The 17,028-nt window shown below is 35.9% G+C and overlaps 2 protein-coding genes across 2 annotated transcripts; one reads left to right on the forward strand and one right to left on the reverse strand.

The window, feature by feature from the left end:
• Positions 1 to 6,925: 6,925 nt before the first annotated feature.
• On the forward strand, positions 6,926 to 13,247 carry LOC109088609 (chondrolectin). Its single transcript, XM_042752162.1, has 7 exons — positions 6,926 to 7,469; positions 8,905 to 9,250; positions 9,337 to 9,494; positions 9,611 to 9,661; positions 9,747 to 9,833; positions 10,950 to 11,046; positions 12,157 to 13,247. Exons 1-7 carry the CDS (start codon positions 7,394 to 7,396, stop codon positions 12,239 to 12,241), a joined length of 900 nt encoding a protein of 299 aa, XP_042608096.1. The 5' UTR covers positions 6,926 to 7,393; the 3' UTR covers positions 12,242 to 13,247.
• Positions 13,248 to 15,624: 2,377 nt separating this feature from the next.
• Positions 15,625 to 16,977, reverse strand: LOC109088608 (lysozyme C-like). Its single transcript, XM_019102772.2, has 4 exons — positions 16,769 to 16,977; positions 16,462 to 16,617; positions 16,060 to 16,135; positions 15,625 to 15,872 (listed from the first exon to the last, which is right to left on the reverse strand). The coding sequence occupies exons 1-4, from the start codon at positions 16,902 to 16,904 to the stop codon at positions 15,800 to 15,802; spliced, it is 441 nt and encodes a 146-aa protein (XP_018958317.1). The 5' UTR covers positions 16,905 to 16,977; the 3' UTR covers positions 15,625 to 15,799.
• Between the last annotated feature and the right edge of the window lie 51 nt (positions 16,978 to 17,028).

Genomic DNA, 17,028 nt, shown 5'->3' on the forward strand with positions numbered 1-17,028 from the left:
ATAAAAGCCAAGCCACTTTCATGGTACCTAAAACCCAGGATTGGTGCAAACTAAACTGAAACTTACCTGGCTAGCCAGCTAAACCGGCTTCATGGTACAGGCCCCTGGTTTCACAGACAGGGCTTAGACTAAACCATTATCTCACAATAAAAAAATTAAATACAATTAATTAATATAAATAAACCTTACATAGAGAGAGAGAGAGAGAGAAAAAAAACACTACTGGTGTCCATCTTGAGACAAAACAAAGGCATTGATACATTTTAAGATCAATTAGTGCAAGTTTCTTTCAGCTGAAACAGCTCAGACTTACATTTTAGTCTGGGACTAGGTTTAAGACTTGTCTGTGAAACTGGGGAAAAGTGTCATCTGCTTTATTATTATGAATTGTAATAATAATCAGTGAATCAGTTGACTAGCGAACTGCTCGGACCGATTCAGTCCGATGCGTGAGCCGACTCGCTCAGGGCTCAGGCCGGTAATGAGAACCAGTTTAAATGAGTAGTGGAAAAGATAACCCACGAATCGGACACAGCACACAGTAATGTAAACAAATGTGTCTGCATCTGGGATCCAATCAAACCTCTTATTAAACATTTTGAGGGTAAAATAATAACAAAAATCCTCCTAAACTATACTCTTAGCATTAATAAGACTGAAAATTGCAGTAAAACAACAAAATAATTGTTCATTTCCCTTAATCACTCTGTCAAAGTGAAACTGAGGTTTACTGAGAAGCAAAATATTGAATAAGCGTTGAATAAAATGGAAGGGAAAATCAATCCTAATTAAGATTTTTTTTTCTTGTCAGTAATCAAGAGGGATTGCTGGTCTGACATTCTGCTTATTCTGCAAGGATTAATAAGACCAGAGCAGAATTCCTAATTATTTTATGTAGAAATACTAAAGTTCATTAATTAGACTCATTAGCCCCACTGGCTTAAGGCGAGAAGCCTGGTTGTAGTGTTGCATTGCTTAAGGGTGTGCTATGCAGATGCACATACATAATATTGACTTGAATAAAATAATTGTGATGAACCACTCTATTGTGTAGGCAAGGGGTAATGTGTTCTATAAAGATGTGATGTTTGTTTCCAGACAACAGCAAAATATTCAGCCACCGCAATTATAAATCTTGTCATGGAGTGATGCTTATCTCGATGCATTATAGCAATGTAATTTAAATCTGTAATAAAATCTAAACAGTTTTAATTAACTCTGCTGATTAAAACAGAAACCAATATAGTGCATAACTTGTATGATAAATTCATCTTTAGCCTAATGTCTCTCAAGTTTTTGGCACAAGCTCAGTTTGATCATCGTGCTGGTTGTAGTAGTCTGTCAGTTGGAGGGAGTTACATATTTCATGGATGGCTTGCCATCTGCTGTATAAATCAGCCGACAGTGCTGGAAAATGCATTATCTCCTGGAGAGATTATGACAAGGCCAATTCATAACTGTGAATTGATTTTCTTAAATGCTGGCTGCAATATGGCAGTGTATTCAGAGCATGTATTGTGGTGGTTAGCATAATCGAGGGTTTAGGTTCCTAAAATAGTAATCAAAAAATATAATCAGCAAATCAGAAAGACCTCAGTATATTGAATAGAACACATTTTGCTCCAGGTAATGAGTCAGCGCTTAACAAAATAGGTTCACACAATATCACTAAAGGCGTATATTAATTATATATTTTAATACAATATTATTATTAGAGGTGGTGGATGTGGAGGTATATTACTAAGATAGTTATAATGGTTGTGGCATAGCTTGTAAAATCACAGCATAAATAACCTTAATCATGGCACCAGTATATATATATATATATATATATATTCATCCAAAAGTTGAAGAGTTTGTTTGTTCATTGGAGAAATTTAGCATTACATCACTTTCTCACCAATGAATCCTCTGCAGTGAATGGGTGCCGTCAGAATGGGAGTTCAAACATCTGATAAAACATCACAATAATCCACAAGTAATCCACACGGCTCCAGTTCATCTGTTAACGTCCTGAGAAGTGAAAAGCTTTGTAAGAAACAAGTCTTTCCATAATATTGCTTTCTCCATTGAAAAAGTTTTCTTGTCTGAATCAGGAGAGAAACATGCACAGATTAGGCATTGTTTACAAGCAGAAACAGCTGCTACTTTTTCACTTTACTTTTTTACTCTCATTTGGGGTGAGTTGGAAAATAAACTGGACAGATCTATTGTACATTAAAAGGAAAGCCTTTGGCTTGAGTTGCAAAAGGCATTGGATGACATTTGTGTTGAAGTTCTCAGGAAATATATTGACACTATGCCAGAGAGATGTGCTGCAAAAGGTCGACATACCAAATATTAAAGTGGATAAAAACAGTATGACTTACTTCATCTGATATTTGTTGTGCAGAGCAACCATCTGCATGTTTCATGAACATTATGAAATGAAATCATGTTTTGGAGGCAAAAAAGGTCAATATTTTCAGATCTGTCAGGTGTTCTAACAATTTTGGCCATCACTGTATGGTTCAGAATAAGACTTATTTTGCCAGATATTGCAATGACTAATTAAAATATGGTCCATAAAGGGCATAAATTAGATGCTACAGTAAATAAAGTTGCCTTATGTACAGCTTAACTGCATCTAGCTGTAGTTAATGCAGTTCCCCTGTGGCCTTAAATCTACAGCAGACCAAAGCCTGTCTTTAAGATGCCTTGAGCTCATTAAGCACCAAGAACATCTTTATTAATTGACAAGACAATCGTTTAATTAAAAACCCAGAGCCCTGTCATTGTGCCAGGCTGAGAGGACATTTGAGCAGGATGCTTGTGACTGGTGACTCAAGAGGTTAACCGTGGCAGCTGCCTGGCAGCCGCATTGACTTCTAGGTAATTATACTTAAGTGGTGACTAGAGGAGGCAAATGGCAGTAACAGATTATCTGTTTTGAGGGGATGCATTCTTAGAATCAATAAGAGTCCATTTGTGGAAATAGGGCAATTTAGGGGAAAATACACCCCTGTTCTTGGTCCTAACAGAAGTCATTTGCCCCTGCTACCATACTGTAGGTCTTAATTTTTTTCCCAAATCTCTCATAGTTAAATAAGGAAATAAAACACAGGGATAAATAGAGAAAACAGTAGACATCAACAGCCTCTCTAGACGGTTTTACCTTTGTAACTAAATATAAGGTTTGTTTTCATGTCTGAAAACCACATATTAAACATGAGGACGAGAAATTATTTTAACAGGACATACACTACCATTCAAAATGTTTGGGTCAGTAATTTTTAAATAATTTAAATCATTAACATTTTTAAAATAATTAAATCAAAAAATTGATCAAAATTGATGGCAAAGACATTTATAATTTATAAAAGATTTCTAAAATGTATGCTGTTCTTTTGAACTTTCAATTAATTGAAGAATCATAAAAAAATCTATCAAAGTTTCCACAAAAATATTAAGAAGCACAGCTGTTCTTGAGCACCAAATCAGCATATTGGAATAACTTCTGAAGGATCATGTGACACTGAAGATTGGAGTAATGGCTGTTGAAAATGCAGCTTTGCCATCACAGAAATAAATTATATTTTAAAATATAATAGAACACAGTTATTTCAAATGCTAATAATATTTCACAATATTACAGTAATCAAATAAATTCAGCCTTGATTAGCATAAAACATTTTTTCAAAACCACTAAAAAATAGGACCAAAAATTTTGAACGGTAGTGTATGAACATCTTAACTGCTATTGCACTGCTATTTTTTTATTTGCATGCTTTCATGTGTTAGCCTACAGACATACTGCCCTTCCGGCTCACACAGTAATTGCTGATTACATTAATTCTGGTACAAGCATCCAGTCACCAGCTGATGTCAGCCCACGGAGTCAATGCCTTTTGGGACAGGGACGCTGTTGGGGAAGTCAATGACCTCTCTAAGTGATGAGAGAGAGCAGAACGAGATTGCAGCCCGGTCCATTCGGGTCTCATAGGAGTCGTAAATAGATTTGCTTGTTAAAGAAGTACTTTTCCCTGGCTGATTTTACTGCACTTACACTTTCCTCAAGCCCTTCCTACTCTGGATCTTTGCTCAATTTGCACACAAACACCCTAGAAGATGAAAGAACAAAAGCAATTTCTTGTGACGGATGGGGAAGACTCCTCTCAAATGTAGCCGACACTCGGCTTGCCCGATTTACAGGGCCAAATCACTTAGACTAACTCTTAAAGTAAATCAATTGCATTTACATCTATTGCGACTCAGCCAACCAGACTCTCCCTAGGAGACAGCCATTAATTGGCTTGTGCAGCGGTATGGACCACTGATCAATCCCAATCAACCCATGTGAAACGTTCATAATAGAGCACTAATACTTATGCAAGCCTAGCCAAACTAACACTTACAATATCCCAGAAGTGAATTATAGAAAAAGATGATACGGGTCAATTATCAGTTAGGTTGGATATATGAGTTATTGGAGATGAAAGTATATACGTATAGATTTGAACACAGAGACTCTTAAATGGATCCCAGGCACTCCCTCTCTTTAATGTTCCCTTAATCTCACATTGCCAAACCGTGGGCTTTAATCCAATCAGCAAAGAGCTTGTTCTCATTTACCCAGAAGGCTTGAGGGGCTCAACATACATCTGTGGTGGGGTGAGCCATGACGGGATGGTGTCTTTCACCCTATACATGTAATTTTTCACAGCTTGAGTTTTCCCTCTTGCCCTCTTTAGAGACCTCCATTTGGAGAAACCTAGAAGGAAAGATAATGAAATAAGTCAATACCAGCTATCAATGGATTTTTCTGTTTTAAGACACTAAAGCAATCTACATTTTATGATTGCTCAGAAATAATCCACTCATAGGATTAATTCAATTAAAATCATGCTTATTTTTAGGAACAGTAATGCTCAGTGGAACCAAATGCGCTCTGAGATTTAATAACCCATTGACACATCGTTTTCAACTAGCTTGTACTCTGGACAATAAAAGTACATGCTAATAAGGAAATATGTTCATTGGGTTAAAGTTCATAGGTCAGGTCATCCTAAGGTGGCACAAATGAACAGTACAAGTGGTCTGTACTGTTAGTAAGATTTCCAATAGAGTTCCAACTCAGCAGCACCTTAAAAATGTGTCAGCATCTCAGGCTGGGGTCTCAGAATGGTAAAAGTGTCACAAAAACCATGAATACATTTAAAGCCAATCTCTTAAAAAGGGTCGCAGCATCTGTTGACACAAAGCAATAACATTAGACTCCTTTGGATCCACCTCTTTTTGCAGGAAAGCACAGTTCAATCCTTTAATGTGAACCATGCATGCCCTAAACCTGATGCCGCTGATTACTTCAGGGCAATTAAGCACACTGATAGAATGAACTCAGTGTGACTTGGTTGCTTGATCTGAAAAGAAGACAAGACAGAGAGGGGGAGAAACAGTGAGCAGCAGATGATGAGAGCGGAGAGTTATGTGATGTTCTGGCAGAGCTTGCAGACTGGGCCCATTGTCCGGGCTTGCAAAATCAGCATTACCCCATTCCTCTGGCCCAGTTAAGACGTTCTTTCTGCAAGCTGGCCGGTAGTGCACTCAGCTTCTTCGTTTTTCGTGATTGCCTGACATTTCTTTTCTCTTCTCTGTGGCCGGTGCTTCCTGCCAGATCTCCTTAATACCTCTGCTGAAAAGGGTCCTAGTAATAACGCAGCTGCCTTTTTATTGATAATGTGTCACAGAATATCTCGGTGTCGTTATCGAACACTCAAGGAGCAGAATGGCATTTTCAGTGGGAAATAAGTAATCGATAGGGAACAGCAAATTAAGTAATAGAATTTTTGCGTCGATGCATATTACAGCTCAGTTAACAGCCGGATCGGCAAGGCTCTGCGCTGCTGAATGAACAGATCAATCCGCGCACAGAGCTGACGTCTCGCTTTGACAACATAATTAGTTATCATACAGAGAAACGTGTTTGAGGACAATATGAAAACCTCCCTCGGATATTCAGCTCATGGATCAGAACCATGAAGAGGCGGTCAGGGAAACCATGTGATCCTCTATGAGGAAAACAACTTTTTAAAAGTAAAGAGAGATAAATAACTGAGATGAAGGGTGTCAGCTGAGAAGAGATGATTTTGTTAATGGGAGGTCTGATTTTGTAAACAGGATACATCTATTTATGTGTGCACATAATTTTGCTGTCAATCCTAATTCACTTTGTTTTGTTTCTAAAATGGTAATTGTATTATTTTATGGTTCTTTAGAATTAAATAAACTGGAATCCTAGATTCTGATTGGTCAATTGAAGCATTCTGTGGTCAAATATTTTTGTATAATTACTTCAAAACGGTTTTATAATAGTTCTAAGTCATCTCTTGCAGACTTTCTCTTTTCACACAATAATAAAAAAATCAAATCAGTATTTATGTCTATATTTTATAAAGTAGCCTACAATAAAATGGTTATTATTGCAAAATAAATAAGTAAATAAAAAGGGTCATTAAGGCTCAATGGAAAGAATATCTACTGACCGGCTGAATTTGCATCATCCTTTACATGAAATGTAATTACCTTCACTTGTATAAATGTGATATTGTTATGAAAGTTGTTGACCATCCAGAGCTACATTAAACTTACATCAGGATCATTTGAGACAACTGAGGTCCCAGGGTACCTAGAAGACTTTTAGTTAAATTAGCTGAAACTAAACAGAAAATATTACAATAAAAGTGATTTAAAAAGAAAAATGTCACTTGTCTAAAATGTCTAAAAGATTGCCTAAACCATAGATCATAAATGAAACTGATTCAAATCCAGCTGTTTATACTGCAGCATAATTGTATTATAGCCTACTGACAGAATTGACGTATAGGCTACAATCTCCAGGTCTGTATAACTTCAATTTTGTTTCAAACCTACGAACGGAGACATAATAATTCGGTTGCTCTTTTTGGTTCCCTAAATTGGATGCATAATATTCAAGGGTGTTTTCACCTCAACCATTGACCCAATCACGCTTAAATCATTTTATACACTAAAACTATGTGTTTGTGACCTGCCCCATCATCCACCTTATAACTGGAGAACGCGTGTCGACCCTGAGACGTGTTTCATTTAATGAAGGACCTGATGAACATCTGCGCCCTGTTCGATTACCTGCAGTACAGCCCAGCCAGCCACGCGCTCGTGAGTGGAGGCGCGCGTCTCTCTCTCTCCCTCAATCTCTCTCTCTCTCTCTCTCGAATTCAAAGGTGCTTTTCAGAGTGTCAGACCAGCTCGGTGGAAATCATGTCTTTGAACACTAAGAAGAACAGACTCTTCCAATAAACGTTAAAAAGGCGCCTGACTGGAACAAGTCTGTTTGAAGTTCACTCCATCATCTTCTCAAGAGAAACACGCGAGGATGCGCGCGGCAGTCGGAATCCTTTGTGCTTTGACATTCCTGGTCTCGTGCAGCCATGGCGCGAGAGTTGTGAGTGGTAAGTTTCAGTTTATTTAGTATGAAGCTATTTTCATTCTTTTAATTTCTTTGAGAAATTACACCAGTGAGGATAAATGTATCAAAATATGCAGTTATTTGTGGTAAAATCGTGCTCAAATGATAGCTATTAGTCGAGTTTAAAGGGTAGTTCAGACCAAAATATTATTTAATAATCCAGATTGTCTCAAACCTGAATGCAGAATGACATCCTCAGTCACCATTCACTTTCACTATAGAAAAATCATAACTTAACTTTTGTGTTTCATAGAACAAAGAAAGACATACATGTTTGGAACAGGGATCAGGATGAGTAAATGATTACATTTTCACTTTGTATGAACTGTCCCGTTAAGTATTATTTTAAACCCACTGTCACACCACTAGTCTGTATAAGAAGTATTCGTTTTTTTTTTTGTTAAAGTTATATTTACTTTAAGGAATTTTGATCAAATCTATGCATTTTTTTCACCTGTGTAATTTCTCAAACTGATTTTCTGTGCGGCAGCTTTTGAGTGCTCATTCTTATTCACCTCTACAACTTTATTTTATAATTAAAGCATCTCTCAGAAACGTTATAAATTCTTTTATAAAATCTTACAGATCAGCTCATAGCTTTCTCTTCCCCAAAGATGATTTGTCTTGAAGATCATTTTTGAAGCTTGTCTCCAACCTGTCTTAATAAAGCAATGGGATGAAAAAAGAAAATGATTATGAAAGAAAAAATAAAAAAAATTAAATAATAAAAAAAATATGTCTATAAAACACTAAAAAAAAAAAAGAATGCACAATGGGGAACTGAAATTGAGCAGTTTTTGAGATGAGATCAGGGTTTAACAAAAGGTGACAAGAAAGTGGCAATTTTGAAGAACGGAACTGCCAAAACATTCCATGCTGGAAGGAGTGAAACTGTGCTACACAGACAGGAATTGAGGAAGAAAGCTAAGGAAATTGGTAGAGAAAATGCTGAGTCCAGTTTTCCCCCAGTTAAACCCGGCCCATTACTGGGCTCAGATTGATGATATAGCAGATCTGGACCAAGCAATTATTTAAAGTACCTCCCGGGCAGAGAGCTAATGTTATTATTAGACTTTTAACAGTCTATGTATTAATCACAGTTCTCTTTGCTGGGCCTATTAGTGTATCTTAAGTGTTCTCTATAATAGAAGTGCTTTGTTTATGATTTAATAACAATTCCATGCATTTTCCTCTTAGCTCAGCCTTTAACTGAGCATCCTTTAAACATCCAAATCTCTCTATCTAAACACCCATATCTATCTATCTATCTATCTATCTATCTATCTATCTATCTATCTATCTATCTATCTATCTATCTATCTATCTATCTATCATCTATCTATACTGTACTCTACTGGAGCAAATGTTATGCAGAACAAGAAATCGCAAAAAATACGGTATTAATTTTGTGTCTTCAGGTCAGACCGTGTGTCAGGGTACTCCTGAGCATCCGTGCTATAAGATCGCTTACTTCAGGGATGTGTCGAGTCGTGTTGCATTCCGGGAGGCTCAGCATGCGTGTGACATGGATGGCGGTTCATTGCTGAGCATTGAGAACACTGCAGAGCAGAAGCACATTGAACATCTTCTGCAGGAACTCAGCGTCTCCACTTCCAACGGTGATACCAGCGGGTCAGGCATCACAGACGGAGACTTCTGGATTGGGCTGACACGGGTGGAGGACGAGACCGCACAGGAGCCTGGCAACTTCGCCTCGTGTCCTAACCTGTACAGGTGGACAGATGGATGTGTCTCACAGTTTAGGTGAGATGTGACTGATCTGAGGCCTTTTCAAAGCAGAAATGTACCTCAGGTAAACAGTCATTAAAATGAGCACTTCTGTTCTACAGAAACTGGTATGCTGATGAACCATCCTGTGGAGGAGAAGCTTGCGTGGTGATGTATCACCAGCCTACAGCTCTCGCTGGGCCTGGCGGGCCATATCTTTACCAGTGGAATGATGATAGGTGCAATATGAAGCACAATTTCATCTGCAAGTATGAACCGGGTTGGTGATTTGCATTGTGAACTTTTTTATATGACTGTCCAAAGAGACCTGATTAACCTGAATTCATCCTTCTAAAGTGGTTTAGCTTACAATGTCTGTTTTGTTGTTCTGAGCAGAAAGTTACCTGGTAAAAGTGCAGAGCGACACGCCTGGAGGCCCTGATGTTGGTAAGCAACTAGGTGTCAAATCTGTCATCATTTGACTTGAAGAGTTACAGACGTGTTGACACTAATCTGGTAATGTGCCCTCCAGATCTTTCCTCAGAAGAACAAGAGGAGAGGAGAACACCTCCCATCGATCAGGATGAGAACCCTCTACTTATAATGCCAGGGCCCTCAAGTAACATTAGATTTAAAATTAATTAAATTAATATTCAGTTAAGTTCAATGAAGTTTATAACTGAATAAAGTTCAGTTAAGCCCAGCATTTGTGGTATAATGTTGCTTACCACAAAAATGTTCAATTTGTTCTTTCTCTCTTTAAAGAAAGAAGAAAAAAAAGAAAAGCAGTGATCTAGGTTAGTATAAAATGGAGGTGAATGAGCCCAATCTTAAAATTTTAAAATACTTTTATCAGTGGAAGACTTAAACTATATGTATGTTAGAGGTTAGTTTTAGTGTGACACAAATGCTTTTCTGTGTAAAGTTACATTATTGCCATGGCAGCAGAATGCCATTAACACTAATCCCTAAATCAACTATAAAAATTATTTATAAAAAGCTTCATTGAACACAAGCTTCAATTATAACACAAGTTTTAACAGAATATTTATTTATAGTCCCATTCATCCAGTTTGGGTCAGATATACTTATTAAATATACTAATTAAATAATTAAAAAAATATATTTATCAAGGACACATTTAAGTGACATTTCTAATGTTACAAAAGATTTCTGTTTCAAATAATTGCTGTTTTTGGACTTTCTAATAATCAAAGAATCATAAATAATAAGAAATATGATTTGTTCTCCAAATTAGCATCATTGCAATTTTTATATATATAATATAATTATATATATATATATATATATATATATATATAATATATATATATATATATATATATATTATATATATATATATATATATATATATATATATATATAAGAGAATTCTTTCAAATTCTAAAACAATAACATATTCCAAGCTTTTGAACAGTAACTTTAACAGTAACTTTTTGTTAGCGCTTTTATGAATGTTTAAGCTTCACATTTCTGCTTTTAAATCTTCTAAAAATTGGCCCCAATAACTTCTATTGCCTCACTGTAACCCTTGATTTTTTTTTTGTATTTTTCAGATAAAAAGGTGAGTGAAAATGATAGTTTTGCAGTAGTCAACATTAAACCACAAATGCTATTTGTCTATTGAGTCTCAATCATATTGAACCCAGAATTCAACTTAAAATAAATGCCTGTATGAAAATGGAAGTCAAAGTGTGTTTTTTTCCTTTCCCAGGTATGCTGCTAATATACGTGATTATCCCTACCATACCTCTCCTCTTGCTGATCCTGGTGGCTTCAGGAACGTGCTGTTTCCAGATGTTAAGCAAGAGGTGAGCCATTAAGATCAAATCACTGTAAACTCTGTCAGACTAATGCTAATGCGCTGTCCTATTATGCACAGTATCATCCAAATACTGCGACACATCAGGAAGTCAGTGTCTCACTAACAGCCTTTGCATCCTGATTAATCAGGTTTTCAGCTCACTAGCCGAGATCTGACACCATCCTCCATTTTTTTCTCTAACCCAGAGGTTTTACCGTGATTAATTAGATTCAGCTGTTTTTAAAACTGTGCCTGGCAAAACAGCTCAGCCCAAACTAATCACCATCAACACTGTTATTATAGTGCACATTTGGCATAAAGGGGGAGGTGTTTGCCTGAAACATTACATCACACTGCATAGGAGACAGTGTCCAACTCGACTTCTTGAGTTCCCATCAATATCCCGATCGGCAGGGAACTGCTGAAGCAAGCCATTCCCGTCCTCTACTCCCGCCCCTCAACATAGAGCATGAAACACAGTTCATCTCCCTTTAACCCTCGGCCAGTGCTTGACAGGACATTATATAGTAGCTTATTTGTGTAATTTATTATGTTTATACGGCTGCCGCCCCCACAGAGTGATGTCTTTTTAACATATTTCCGATCACTGTGGCAGATGAGGGGATCCTCAGACAATGCATTTAATCACTGGCAATGACTGAGTGCGCTCTATACGATAAAAGGCTTCCTGGAGCGAGTTCAAAGCTTTTGGATGAACGTCTTAACTCCTTAACAGATGATGCTTCTCTGTTTTACGATGTTTGCCACTTGTTCTCATGATTAAATACCATCATAAGACCTGGAGGATTAAAATAACAGCTGTTTTGCTTCGTGTTTCTTATAGTGTGTCCAGTCTTTCATGCATTGTGCTATTAAACTTTAGAGACACAGAGATTCACGTGGGGAAATCGGCCTGATTCACAATGCACAGACAAAAAATCCATATGTCAGATATTAACAGACCTACCCATAGAGGGTGCATATTTCATTAAAAAAAAAAAATTTTGTCATCAACTCATCCTCTTATCATTCCAAAACTGTATGAGTTTATTTTTATTAATTCAATAAATTAATGAATAATTAAATTTCATTTAATACATTTTTATTTTTTTATCAGTACACCACGGACCAAAACGAGCATTAACCAATCAACTCTCTGGATTTCCAAGACGCCAAAGATAGACAGCGGCATGGAGGTTTAAAGAATCATCTCCACGTTTAAAACAGCTACATTTTTCTGCCTTTGTCATCTATGTTGCTTGAGCAGCAACAATCTCGTCTGGTGGTTAGTTTAGTGTATGATTTAATAATGCTAGCTAAAAGTTACATACATATCGCATTTCTGTACAAATGTTGTGCTCTCAAAAATTTCTTAAGTTTACAAGTTTCCTGCTCATTCCCATGACCTTCTTCTCCATTTCATTTTTCTTGTCAGAGAGACTGACCTGAAGGTACTAAGAGAAGGTGAATACTAATTGGTACCAAACACAGTGAGCAATTATATTACTGTAATTAAAGCAAGTACAAGTGGGAACCACAAAAAAGAAGAACTAAGAGTTCCTTGTGACAGCGAATAGGGACAGTGACACAGTAAAGAAATGAATCACCAAAAGAGCATTAAAAGACAGCATCATAGGTTTTTGGAGAATTAGAGTAATGTGTCTCATTCAAGAAATGAGAGGCCTGTTTAATCGCAAACATTTCTCATGCATTGCCAATGATGGCACAATATCATGTATAGTTAATGTGCATACAATTAATCATTTGGTAGCAAAAAACATTTGCAATCGTTCTTTAAAGAACAGAATCATTGGCTTATATAGTGACTGTTCTGCTCTGCAGCCTATGAGGATGTTGTCAAAAAGAAAAAAGATGAATTCATAAAAATGTACATATTTTTTGTATGATGTGACTGCAAAGCTGCCACTGTTATATATGCAGTTTTTTTGCATGTGAATATTTTACCACCCACTTTTACAATACTGCATATAGAAAATATCAAAGCTAAAAAGTATTAAACTGGTTAGCATCAGTGATAGTGTATCAGATACGGAAATCAGTCAGACGTCTGGTTGTACAGGAAGATGTGTTTCTGTGAGCGTGAGTAACATTGTGTGTTTGAATTTAAAATGTGCTGTTAATACTTTTGTATATTTTTGAGACAGGAATTGGACGTGTACAAATGGATTAAAAATATTTAATTGCGAAGATGTTTCAGTATGTTTTTATGGCTCTAAAATCATGCCACATAAATGCTTAATCACAAACAAAAACTCAAAGTGTTTTTTCGAGTTAATGGATTTTTTGAAATCTGTTTTGTGATTCATCATGGAACAAAAAAATCTGCATATAGGATCTTATCGATAAACAACTCTTAATGTGATTAGCAGATATTGAACATTAATAGCTTTATCTTGTATTCACATACAAAGAATTAACATCCTTATCTCTGCTCCTCAAACACTTTTGCAAGTTTCACTCGCAAGAAAAAATACCTTACACACAGATCCAAGCTCATTTCTACAGATTTCCTCCTGGCAATTACACCATTTGTATTTGTTTATGAGAAACACGGTAGGGGCCATGAATTTAAATAGACGCAGAGTTCAGAAAGCTTTCAGGGGGTCCAGCTGGCAGGCAGAGTTAGAGCCAGACATAAGACAAATGAACTGGACCGCATTAACACCAAAAAGATGTGGTACTTTGTATGCGATTTACCCTGGTCTGCAATTAGTGACAGCATAGACTTTAAAGCACACTGCTAATTACGGAGCCAATTAAACTAATCAGTCCTCTGCTTCGACAGGAGAACTCACATCACACACTCAGGATCTGGTAATTATAGATATGACTGTAATCACTACTCTGGAGGCACAGGGTAGAATTAAAGAAACAAACCCTTTCCCATCTGGAGAGGGGGGTGATTTTAGCCTATTAGAGATACAACACAAGCATCTCATTCTCCACCCGAACAAGATCCAAACAGCTCTTCACATGGCTTTAATCAGAACTAGAATACGGTTAGGTTAGTTTATGATGAAAATGGGGAGGTTCACCCTCATCCCATCCTGCAAGCTAGAAATCAGCTGTCTGCTAAATGTCAAAGACATTAGAAACTAATCAATTGGGTTATGGTAATGATAATTAGTGTTTGTAACTGCACTCAGGTGGAGTTTTAAATCTTTGTGATGATGGATGGACTTCATTAATTCATTTAATGTTAAAAAGTGTAGAAATGCTATGGTAAAACAAAAAAAACCTGCTTAATAAACTGTGGAAATACTTCTTAATTATAATTTCACAGTAAAATATTGTTAAAGTTAGTTTTTGGACGTGAAAAGCAAGTCAATTTAGTTTATGGTGAAAAACTATTCTTAAGATTTTTCTGTTAAGTTACGTACATTATGGGTTTATGTTACATCTTACGTTGCTAAATTAATATTAATATTGCATTTTGGTGTTGTGTTACAATAATGGTGTTATGTATTTGTGTGCATGTCACTTGCATGTTCTTAGCATAACACTTTGAGTGAAAAGTGAAACTGAAAGATTAATACTCGGGCTGTCAAATGATTAATCACGATTAATCACATCCAAAATAAAAGTTTTGTTTACATAATATATGTATGTGTACAGGGTATATTTATTATGTATATATAAAATACACCACACATTATTATATATTTAGAAAATATTTACATGTATATACATTTATATTCTTATATTTTATATTATATATAAATATATTTAATATATAAACATAACATATTCTTCTTAAATATATACATGCATGTGTGTGAATTTATATATACATAATAAATATACACAGTATACACACATATATTATGTAAACAAAACTTTTATTTTGGATGTGATTAATCGTGATTAATCATTTGACAGCCCTAATTAATACATTAACAATATTAAGTACACTGTAAAAATGATTTTTTCATTGTAAATAAAGCAGATTGTTGGAGTACCTTTTACAAGAAAATAGCCTACTATTTCAGTCTTTTTACTTCAAATTTTCACATTTAACCCAATGTGTTATTTTGTTTTGTTGTAATTAATTGTGCAATTTACTAGCAATTTCTGAGAGAAAATTTTAACACAAATTTAGTTTTTGGAAGTGAAAAACAACATACCACCTTAGTTTACAGTGAAAAAACATAAGATAATTCCTTAGAGTTTCTACAAGGCTTTCTCAATTACCACCTGTTTTTATTTTTAGTAGTTATATAAAGGTACAAAATTTGTAACGTTTATAAATATTATATCAGTTAATGAAATGGGCTATATGTTTTTTTTAACTGTAAATTTTGCCATGGATGTGTTCATATAGTTTTATTTAATTCACCTGAAATTGTATTTGAGACACATAATGAGCATAGATGTTGAGGGAGACGTGTCCAATATTCAGAGTACTATTCAATCAATTTAGGTTTTCAAATTGACTGATCATTCAATTTTAATAAAAGCAAGCCCACCGCTACTATCTAGTAGTATCAAACAAACTATCTGTCACAATTTGCTGCTGCATAAGCTTTAGCCAAATATGAGATTGAAAAGCACTGCAAAGCAATAATTATAAACAATTTGGGAAGATGTTTTAATACACATCTCAAGATCAAGGTTACAAAATTTAAAAAATGACAATGTCTTTTAGTTTTAAAAGTCACATTAACCAAGAGTTTAAATGCATTAGTACATAATCTGAGGGCATTTTAGATAATTAAATCTCCTGCAGGCAATCAAGGCCTTTAGTAGTGCTCCTCACAACCTTTCACCCAGCGTGACATCTTACGCCCCTTACAGTAACTATCCCAGGTGTCCCTGCAGACACAAAGATCAACATTACAATTATGTCAAAAACGCACATGCACAACAGATCAATAAACTAGATATAATGCAGTGATAGACATAGCTTGAGGCCAAATTTCTAAAGGGACAAGCGACCTTTGTTAATGAGACAAATAAGCTTTGTCAGTTGTGCCCAAGGATATATGCAATGAATACTTGCCATGATTTCAGTCCTTCGGTTTTCACAATGAGCTTTGCACATTTAACCGAAGCTTTCAGGTCATCCTGAAGCAAATCTATCAAATGGGAAACATGTATAAACAAAAATGTAATATCAAAGTTTAAAAGCACAGATACAGTGGAGTCAGTTTCTGAGTGAAAACTGTTTCTACACCAATTGTTTTGTGAGAATAACTTCTGAAACAAATATTTATACAATTAATTGTATTTTTTTTTTTATTCTAAATACAATTTTGAATCATATTTTTCAGACCCCCACTGTATTTCATGCAGCAACATCCAAATAATTCTGGTCAATTTTTAACTACTAGTCCACTTTAATACAAGTAGTGTTCAATATGTTTTTTGGTCACATGAAATATATTTCAAGATAATAAAGTACCTGAACAGGGCATTTTGCACAAGTTTTTTCCACCTGGAGTGCCATCTTCGCACCATTTGAAACTGTTTATCTGGAAGATCCCATAGTCTTTCCCAGTATCAGCTGAACGCACTTTGTGGGTCTTAAACTTGCTTTCCCAGTAGGCCGTGCACACATCTGTTGAAATTAAGTTCAAAACCAAAGGGAATAAAACATATTATGACCAGTTTTATAATACATTTTACGTTTACTGAAGATTTAGTTAATACAATCAGATATGCCAAACACTGCAAGTCAGTACTGAAAATCCAAAATCCAAAGCACCCACAGTTGCCTAGCGAGAATCCCTCAAATCCATCAAGTCCCTCTTGCTTGAAGATACGGGCAACATCACAGCGACCCAGCCTTCGGCTCTCACACGAGCACAGCCACATCAGACACAAGACCGCAATCGCCACCCTCATTTCTGCACTGCTGCTCAGAAAATCAGTTAGTATCTGCTATCTGAAGAGGAGTTCAGGTGGAGGGTGGAAGCTGTAGAGTGGGATTATTTATAAGTCAAGTGAAAGGTTTGTGTCGCAACCAATT

The sequence above is a fragment of the Cyprinus carpio genome, chromosome B24 (genome assembly GCF_018340385.1).
Source record: "Cyprinus carpio isolate SPL01 chromosome B24, ASM1834038v1, whole genome shotgun sequence".
Lineage (NCBI taxonomy): Eukaryota > Metazoa > Chordata > Actinopteri > Cypriniformes > Cyprinidae > Cyprinus > Cyprinus carpio.

Coding starts and splice junctions, on each gene's coding strand:
- LOC109088609 (XM_042752162.1), top strand. CDS start 7,394: ATGCGCGCGGCAGTCGGAATCCTTTGTGCTTTGACATTCCTGGTCTCG. Junction 9,495..9,610: donor CATCTGCAAGTATGAACCGG/GTTGGTGATTTG, acceptor TGTTCTGAGCAG/AAAGTTACCTGGTAAAAGTG. Junction 11,047..12,156: donor TTCCAGATGTTAAGCAAGAG/GTGAGCCATTAA, acceptor TTTTTTTATCAG/TACACCACGGACCAAAACGA.
- LOC109088608 (XM_019102772.2), bottom strand. CDS start 16,904: ATGAGGGTGGCGATTGCGGTCTTGTGTCTGATGTGGCTGTGCTCGTGT. Junction 16,618..16,768: donor GGGATTCTCGCTAGGCAACT/GTGGGTGCTTTG, acceptor TAATTTCAACAG/ATGTGTGCACGGCCTACTGG. Junction 16,136..16,461: donor GTGCAAAATGCCCTGTTCAG/GTACTTTATTAT, acceptor CCCATTTGATAG/ATTTGCTTCAGGATGACCTG.